The sequence below is a fragment of the Arachis duranensis genome, chromosome 5, assembly GCF_000817695.3.
Source record: "Arachis duranensis cultivar V14167 chromosome 5, aradu.V14167.gnm2.J7QH, whole genome shotgun sequence".
Taxonomy (NCBI): Eukaryota; Viridiplantae; Streptophyta; class Magnoliopsida; order Fabales; family Fabaceae; genus Arachis; species Arachis duranensis.
This window is the reverse complement of record NC_029776.3, coordinates 21,715,428-21,724,480: the sequence shown is the minus strand read 5'-3', so window position 1 is coordinate 21,724,480 and position 9,053 is coordinate 21,715,428. Positions and strand designations below refer to the sequence as shown.

Here is a 9,053-nt window from a genome sequence, read left to right as displayed (position 1 = left end):
ATGTTTTAAAACAGGGAGAGAGTCTGAATACGCATGGTTACCAGGTTTAATATATAGCACAATTCAAAATTCAACCGATTGAATTATCTTACCAATAGATTGAATGCAGAAAAAACTTATTTACATCACATTCCAATCGATTGAATTGGAATATACCATTAGTCACGTACAAACTTCAATCGAGTTTGAGATATTTTGGTTGAGTAAATATGAGTTTTATGAGAGAGAACGAGTTTAGAGTGACATTGTTTTCAAAATTTCGGAAAACGTTATAAAAATTGGTTTTGGTTTTAAGGAAAATGATTTGAGAAAAAATGATTCTTGGCATGCGGTAAACTAAATGTATATTGCCATTGAAGTGACTGGGAAAGTTGAGATTGAGGATTCTCTCTCTTGCTACGTTATACAAGTTGAGGTTGAGGATTCTCTCATTTGTTATGGTGGACAAGATTGAGGTTGAGAATTCTCTCTCTTGTCGCACCAGGGAGTTGGATAGAAGGTTGAGGATTCTTTTCGATCCGATTCTGTATTATTAATTCGATTTTTGGTTATGATTAAAATTATGTTTGATGAAATGATATTTGGATTGATGTTGTGAAGATGGTGGTTTGATCCTGCTCGCGGATAGACTAGTTAAGGTTGAGGATTCCCTCTTTTGTTACGGTGGGCAAGTGGGGTTGAGGATTCCTCTCTTGCTACATCGGTGAATTGATTGGAGAAGGTTGAGGATTTTCTTCAATTCAATTTCTGGCTATGGTGTAAACGAGTTAGATTGAGAATTCTCTATCGTTACATTACAGTCTTTGGGAGATTGAGGATCCCCTCCTGCAAGGTTGATGATTTCCTTCGTATTGAGAGACAATATCTAGGTTAGCTACCGAACACGTCGAGTCTGGCTGTATAACCGACAAATGATCTCATTGGTCATAAGGTAGGCATGTATCATTGTATTTATGTGCATTGTTTGGGTGTCATCTTGTATTTGACTTGCCTAATTGAATAACTGTACTTATATGCTAATTGAACTAATTGCCTTAACTGTCCTCTCTGTTTGTGTATTCCTTGTATTGTTTTATCTGGGCTTGAGCAACTGAGAGATCCCTCATACTGGCGGTGATGATGCTGAGGATTGTTCCTGATGTGGCACTGGCAGTAATTGTTCCCTGATTGTGATTGCCTTATATCGTTTGATGCTGGTATTGATTTTATTTTGAGATTGAGTTTTGATGGTGATCTGATTTAAGTTGGGTCAGAAACCGTGTTTTGACTTGATTTGGGTTGGAGGCCGAGTTAGTTTGATTTGGAACGGAGACTGTAATAAGATTTGATTATATGTTTGGCTGGAGGCTCTAATTGACTAGGTTATGAAATATTAATTGAGTTTTGAAATTCTTATAACTAAAGAAGTGAACTTTGAATAATAATAAATTGTTAATGTTTTGAATAGATTCATAAGACAAACAATAATTACTACAGTTGAAATCAAATCTTTTATTTATACGTATTCTCTTATGACAATTCTTAAAAATCCTTTACCGAGAATTCTGTAAAGGATGATGTTCTCACCCGCTATAGATTTTCCTTTTCAGGATGAACGAAGAGTTTAAGGAGTTCTTTCTACACATCTGACTGCGTTCTATATTATTGTATACATATTTGTTATAGTTTTCCCTCATCTTTATTATTACATTTTTGTAAGAGAGATATGAGTTGTAATGATATTTGTAAGTTACTTGTATAAAAAGTTTTATATATATATATATATATATATATATGTATGTTTGTAAAAAAAAATTTTTTTTCGGTTTTTTTAAAAAAAAAACAATATTGAGGTCGTCGTAATATTCTCATTATCAAAATGACAAAGATAAAAGCATGATATTCTGATAATAAAAGTGTTATAAACCGCAACTTTTTGCTACGACATAGAATAATCGCATCGTTTGGAGGTAGCATAACGACATAAGTGGGAGTAGAAGAGAAAAAGATAATTGTGCACTTATTTTTCTTTTTTTTTTGGTTCAAATTTACTGTGACTAACAGTAAAAAATGAAAATAAAATTAGGTTTCGATGAGGATGTGAGATGTTTTATGTTATTGAATTTTTTATTATTGCCCACACTAAAGTTGGCTAATACCCTATTGATTTTCTATCTTTTCCTGCATTTTTATTACGAAACCAAGCTACTTCTCCAAATTGTTTTTGCTCTATTTCATGAAAGCGTTCAGTCCTTTTGAGAGAGATCAACATATGCTGAATCAAAACGGAAGGAAAATCCAAGACAAACAAAGATGAACCACTCTTGCTAGCAAGTGAGATTAGAGTGCGACAGAAATGACAATGACAAAGACACATGTGTATTTTTGAAGCACAAGCAGAGACCTCACCATTCACCAACAAAATTCCATAGCCACTGTTATCTTCACCAACACCACAATTCATGCAAAGCCATTATCCCTTCGACTTTTCAATATTAATCCGTTTCCTACATTTTCCTCTTTTTTTCAGTGGCTCTGCTTCTGCCATAGCGTTTAACTAACTGCCACTGCCACATACTTCTTTTTTCCGCATCAGACAAAATAATATTAATAAAAAAAAATAACACCTTACACTATTGATTTGTCAGACACGTATAACATTGAGAACGAGTTTTGTATTTGACACTTAGCACTTTCACACTAAAGCCTGGGTGGTATCTACGCTTAGACTCGTTTATTCTTCTTCTTCTCAGTCCACAAACTCTCTTCGGTTCCCCAAAGTGAAGCTTCATAGTTCATACCACTTTTTACAGGTATTACTTCTATCGATTCCGATCTTTCTACACTACCCACTTGCAATTACAAGTTAAAAATTGAATCTTTTTCCTTTTGGGTTAACTGGGTTTGTGTCACTTGAAATGATACTTGATTCCATTATTCTAATTCTTCTTATTCTTGTGTTTAACTGGGTTTTCTTTGAACGATTGATAGTATGTTATTATTGTTATGTATCTTACCGTTGTCCACTGGCCTCTGTAGTTCCTTTGTAATCATTCAATTTTATATTTTATATGTTCAGAATTTCCAATGTCATTTTCACAAATTGGACGTGGGATCCTTTTTTTTTTTTTCTCTTTTGGGCAAATTTGTTGACGCTGCATTTGACGATGTGTGTTCCATGTGGCATATTGGATGAATAAATGAGTTATCATATCATAAATTAGAACCATGATATATCTGTGAATGATTCTATTAACTTGTTTCATCTAACTATTAAGCATTTTTCTTTGATGAAGTTATGGCCAAGAAACCAAAGTCTAGTAAGTAATAATATTGGGGCTCTATTCTTTGCTTTTCAACATTTTCTTCACTGGTTAGCTTGAGGTCTGTTATTCAAGAATCAATTTAGAGTGCAGTGGCCACTACCGGCATCACTTTACGAAAATTAAAATAATTTCATACTGTATTTTTTGTGCTGCTTAATTCCAAGAATCATGGAGTTTCTCAGTCTTTTTCCTTTTCGTTATATGAGCTACCCTGGTAGATAAATGGTTTAATTTGTTGATAATTTTTTTTAATTGTTATTGTTATTATTATGCAGATATATCTGTAAGAAGTTTTCTGCTTCAACATGCCACCAAAGCCCTTAGACTATGAGTCTATAAATGAAAACGTGAAGAAGAGTCAATATGCTGTCAGAGGTGAATTATACCTTCGAGCTTCTGAGCTTCAGAAGGAGGGCAAAAAGGTAAAATAGGATTTCTTGTCCAGCCTATGTATGGAGACAGTTATTTGTTTGCCTTGGATTAAGCTTAATTAAGTTCCTTTTAAAAAATAGCTTAAACAATAAATGCTTATATTGAAAGTAGCTTATAAATAAGTTATTGTGTGTTTGGTTTTTTAGCTTTAAAAATGCTTATTTTGAAAGAAATGTGATAAAAACAATTTTATTATGAGAGAAGTTTTTTTTTTAACTTTTCTATAAGCACTTAAATAGCTTTTTAGAAAGCTACACTTTGGTTTTGAAAACTGCACGAGACATTAATACTACCACTTTTCATAAGTTAAAAACTCAAAAAAAGTAACTTTTGAAGCTTCCCAAACGGGCCCTCAATGGTTGGAGAAGGAGAAATTGTCCATGATCATCGAATTCATTTCATCAAACTCGTCTTCGATTTGACAGTATAAAGGAATATATAGTTTCCTACAGGATGAATACAATCTATTAAGTAAGACAATAAATTCTGCTTTAGCAGCTTGTTCAGGTATCCTGATATGTTTTAGATGTATACATAAGTGTGAGCAACTTCGATAATATGCAGTTGTTTCATACATGTTGTCCTTCTTGAAGCTATAGGACATGTCTTACCTGCGCCAAGTTGGCAATCGTTCATGTTTGTAGAACTTTTTGAAATTAAATCAGTTTATATATGTGCAAATCAATTCCGAACCGTGAGAGTATATGTTTTTCACAATTATCAATACCTTAATTATGATTACTGATTACTTTCTTTGTAGCAAAGTTGGTTGCTCAAAAGATATTTGGATTCATGTAATATTTATACTGACTTATTTTCAATTGATGACAGATTATATTCACCAATGTTGGCAACCCACATGCTTTGGGACAGAAACCACTGAGCTTCCCCCGCCAGGTTCAGCATAACTATCATAATTCTACTTTTAACTGATCCAATGTGAAGTCTAAGCTATTTTTAACTGTTGATTATGCTAAACATCTGAAATTTTTCTATTGCAGGTGGTTGCTTTGTGCCAGGCACCATTCCTACTTGATGATCCTAATGTTGGTCTGTTATTCCCTGCTGATGCAATTGCAAAAGCCAAACATTATCTGTCAATGACTGGCGGTGGTTTAGGTATTGATATGTAAACCAACTTAAATGAACAATTTGTTTCGTTTTTGATGTAGTGCTTTGCATCTTATGTTATGATACCATCGATTATTTAAGCATTTGCTATAGAAAGCTTAAACTGTAAGCTACTGCCTGGAACTAAAGACTAAATTGCTGAAACAATGCCACCAACCAGCTGAAATCTCTTTAATTGCTTTTCTAAGGAACCTTTTGCCAATGGGATTTCCTTTATAAATAAAGATCAAACTGTACTAATTGCTTCCAACAGTCTTAGAAAGTTTTCAGAACTAGTAGGCACTTCTTATCTTGCAGATATTTATTGCTGTTTTGACGTTCTAACTTACACATCTTACTATCCTAATTTGGTGTTCACCGATTCGTCTCATTATAACAGAGGATTAAAGATTTTTCTATATATTAGAATCTCCAGTAACTGACTGCCGTAATGGTATATTTTAGGTGCTTACAGCGACTCCCGCGGCATTCCAGGAGTACGGAAGGAAGTGGCAGAGTTCATACAAAGGCGAGATGGTTACCCCAGGTATTTATTTATCCTCCATACTTTTACTCAGTCATTTGTTATCCTGTCTTTCGTCATGGTAAGGCTTTCAAGCTAAATTTCGAAGTCGATTAATGAAGATGTTAATTGCTTGTTGCTCCATTCACAGTGACCCAGAGCTTATTTATCTCACTGATGGTGCTAGCAAGGGTGTGATGCAGATCTTACAAACTATAATTGGAGGTCAAGGGGATGGGGTAATACAGTCTTTTTATCGTTATATTACTTCAGATATCTATATCCATTGCCATTTTTTTAGTATTGCGTAACACTTCCTATTGCCAGATTTTGGTTCCAGTCCCACAATACCCGCTCTATTCAGCAACAATTGCTCTCCTTGGTGGTTCTCTTGTTCCATACTACCTAGAAGAGACTGCAAACTGGGGTCTAGATATCAATGAACTTCGTCAGTCGGTTAACCAGGCTCGCTATAAAGGAATAACTGTAAGTGTCCTGGCGTTTCTAATGTGGTATTTTTCCACTATGTTTCTAGAATCTAGATTAAACTCATAATGAATCCAGATGCTCATAGGCTTGAATGAAGAGGATAGTAAACAATCTAAAGAGAATGAACTTTCTTGAACTGAAACCGTATTTTGTCGATACTTTTCTTGTTCCCGTCCCTTGTTATGGTGACAACCACCACTAACTTGGCTGGTTGCCTCATCCAACGGATGAATGAAAAAGAATCTTCCTGGATGTAGTTATAATAGGAAGATTCTTTTTGTGCCAGAGATGGAATAATCTATGATGAATTAGTAGCTGCTATATTGATTAAAACTCAGCATCTTTCTGATAAGTTCTTTATCATTTGTCAAAATCTCGTATCCATTGTTCTTTGACGGAAGCAACAAAATTATGATACTTTGAAATTTGATCAGGTTAAAGCAATGGTGATCATAAATCCTGGAAATCCTACTGGACAATGCCTTAGTGAAGCTAATCTAAGAGAGGTTTTGCAATTTTGTTTTGAAGAAAATTTAGTCTTGCTTGGAGATGAGGTTTACCAGCAGAATATATATCAGGATGAACGACCCTTCGTTAGTGCCAAAAAGGTATACTTTGCTGTTTGCTGTTCCTCTGATCTAATGTTTTTGCATCAATCGTTAACTTGATCTAACGTTAATATTTCTTTACATAATAAGGTTCTGATGGACATAGGCCCTCCTTTAAGCAAGGAAGTCCAGCTTATTTCTTTTCACACTGTGTCTAAAGGATATTGGGGTGAATGTGGACAGCGTGGAGGATATTTCGAAATGACCAACATTCCTCCCGAGGTTTGTCTATTATATTAAACATTACTACATTTCCTTGAAATATTTGAGTTTCAAGCTTGGATTCTACCAAATTTGGGATATGTATATCGAGATGTCATTGTTACAATATGATATTGCTACATCACTGATGATTTACTATGATTATCGCTCTTTGTTGCAGACAGTTGATCAGATCTATAAAGTTGCATCGATATCACTCAGTCCTAATGTTCCAGCACAAATATTTGTGAGTGCTGAATATTTTTGTGATATTTTAAGTTTGACTCTTTTCTTTCTGTAATAGTTGACTATTGAATATCTATCTCCTTTCCCTCTCACTGCAGATGGGGCTTATGGTCAATCCACCTAAACCAGGAGATATTTCTTATGACCAATTTGTTAGGGAAAGGTAGTATTGGCAAGAATAATCTGCTAAATATTAAATTTTGATGTAGTGAATTGACAAATATCTATGATATGCAGCAAAGGAATACTCGAATCGTTGAGGAGAAGAGCAAGGATCATGACTGATGGATTCAACAGCTGCAGAAATGTTGTTTGTAATTTCACAGAAGGTATAAATGATAGTGTTCCTTGTTGCATGTTTCTTCTTCAACCTATGGTTGTCTTAGCTTATTAGTAATGCGAGGAGTTTTGTTCAGGTGCAATGTATTCATTCCCTCAAATTCGGTTGCCGCCAAGAGCTATAGAGGCTGCTAAACAGGCTGGAAAGGTTCCAGATGTGTTCTACTGTCTAAAGCTTTTGGAAGCCACTGGCATATCCACTGTTCCTGGTTCAGGATTTGGACAGAAAGAAGGGTACATAACATATCCATTCGTTTTTCTCATATTCATCCCTTATTTAGAATTAATTCCAATTTTTATGAAGTGATCCTACATGCCTACTCTGTATTGCTGTTATGCATTGAAAAAATTGATGGGAATTGATCCATTCATGTAAATATCTCACATGACTTTTACCATTGATGAGGAAGGTGAGGCCTAGTATAGGACCCATGGAATCTAATCGATGGCGAACTTTAATAAATGATCCTATCAAGTAAAATTTTCATATCAGAGGATCCGTTTCTGAGTTCACTAGGAAAGGCATACACAATCATTTTTCCATGATCATGAATGAAAATTAATGGAGCAACTCTTTCTAGGTTTATTCATTGGGGTTTAATCAAACACATTCAATGTAAAAGTATTTTACGCAAACATTCAATTATGTATTGCTACGTCAGTAGAACTAGCTACGAACTATTTTAAAAGTTTAGAAATACATGCATTTGATTGAATGAACTGATAAATATGGACACAGAAAATACCTGTTACCAATGGTTTCCTATTTTTATTTTCTAATGCTTTATTTGTGCCAAACATTTTTTGCATATAGGGTCTTCCATTTGAGGACAACCATTTTACCTGCTGAGGAAGACATGCCTGCTATTATGGATAGTTTCAAGAAGTTCAACGATGATTTCATGGAGCAATATGAAGATCATAGAGGTTACTCACGGATGTAAACAAATCCTGGGGTGGAAAAAAAAAAGGTTGCATTATACTCTCATTGCACATTTTTAAAGCAGTTCAGTCTCTCTTAAAAATCATGAACTCCTCTTAATTGAGGCTTCTACTTGTAAACCTTATACTTTCTTCTATATCATTCTGAACTGCTAATCTTTATTTCATGTATATTTAATCTTCCTTGTACCTTTACTATGTTGTGACAATACAATCATCTTGAATTTCATATACTTCTCTATTAATTTCTTGTGTCATAAATATGGTGTGTGTTGGTAGAGGCAAGGTTCTTTTGGAATAGAAAATTCTATGAAATTGCTTTTTCTTCTCTTTTCGTTTTTGGCCCCCTCCTCTATCATGTTGTTAATATAATTAATTGTGACATAAAATGAAATATTCCTGGACAATAAATGTGACACAAATGAGAATGACAACTACACATACCTTTTCCTTTGACTTCAAGTCTTCAGTAAAATTGTTTGATAAAGAAAACAAAAAAGTAAAACTGTAAAGTTCTTTTTCTTGGTTGGTTACTTAGTTATGATTAAAGATATTCTCGGAAAGTGTTAAGATTAAAGATATTCTCTAATAATTGCCTCTCTATATTTCAAATACCAAAGTTTTTCACATACAAGAAATTAAAGCACTTCTTGAATGGTAGTTGCAATCTCAAGCTATCTAAAGGCCTTGTTGGCACAAAATCTGGTACTGTTCCATGGCTTATACATAATGGAATAATTGGTACAACAATGACAGTTGCAAAATATGTGCAACGGGATATAATTTATTAACTTTTGCATTCTTTTGAAATTGGATAATATTATTACTTCAAACTCTCAGGATATTTCTTCACATTGT

At 34.1% G+C, this 9,053-nt stretch overlaps 1 protein-coding gene across 1 annotated transcript; it reads left to right on the top strand.

Annotated features, from left to right (window-relative positions):
• Window positions 1–2,623: 2,623 nt before the first annotated feature.
• On the top strand, window positions 2,624–8,440 carry LOC107488817 (glutamate--glyoxylate aminotransferase 2). Its single transcript, XM_016109591.3, has 14 exons — window positions 2,624–2,792; window positions 3,581–3,727; window positions 4,569–4,634; window positions 4,739–4,856; window positions 5,313–5,394; window positions 5,522–5,609; window positions 5,698–5,856; window positions 6,294–6,467; window positions 6,558–6,689; window positions 6,850–6,915; window positions 7,013–7,077; window positions 7,152–7,243; window positions 7,331–7,487; window positions 8,068–8,440. The coding sequence occupies exons 2-14, from the start codon at window positions 3,611–3,613 to the stop codon at window positions 8,195–8,197; spliced, it is 1,446 nt and encodes a 481-aa protein (XP_015965077.1). The 5' UTR covers window positions 2,624–2,792; window positions 3,581–3,610; the 3' UTR covers window positions 8,198–8,440.
• The last annotated feature ends 613 nt before the right edge of the window (window positions 8,441–9,053 follow it).

What these genes read in the sequence shown, in the direction of transcription:
- LOC107488817 (XM_016109591.3), top strand. Translation starts at nt 3,611, where the DNA reads ATGCCACCAAAGCCCTTAGACTATGAGTCTATAAATGAAAACGTGAAG. An exon ending in CACTGAGCTTCCCCCGCCAG is followed by an intron (nt 4,635 to 4,738) that starts GTTCAGCATAAC and finishes TTTCTATTGCAG; the next exon opens with GTGGTTGCTTTGTGCCAGGC. An exon ending in TGTTTGTAATTTCACAGAAG is followed by an intron (nt 7,244 to 7,330) that starts GTATAAATGATA and finishes AGTTTTGTTCAG; the next exon opens with GTGCAATGTATTCATTCCCT.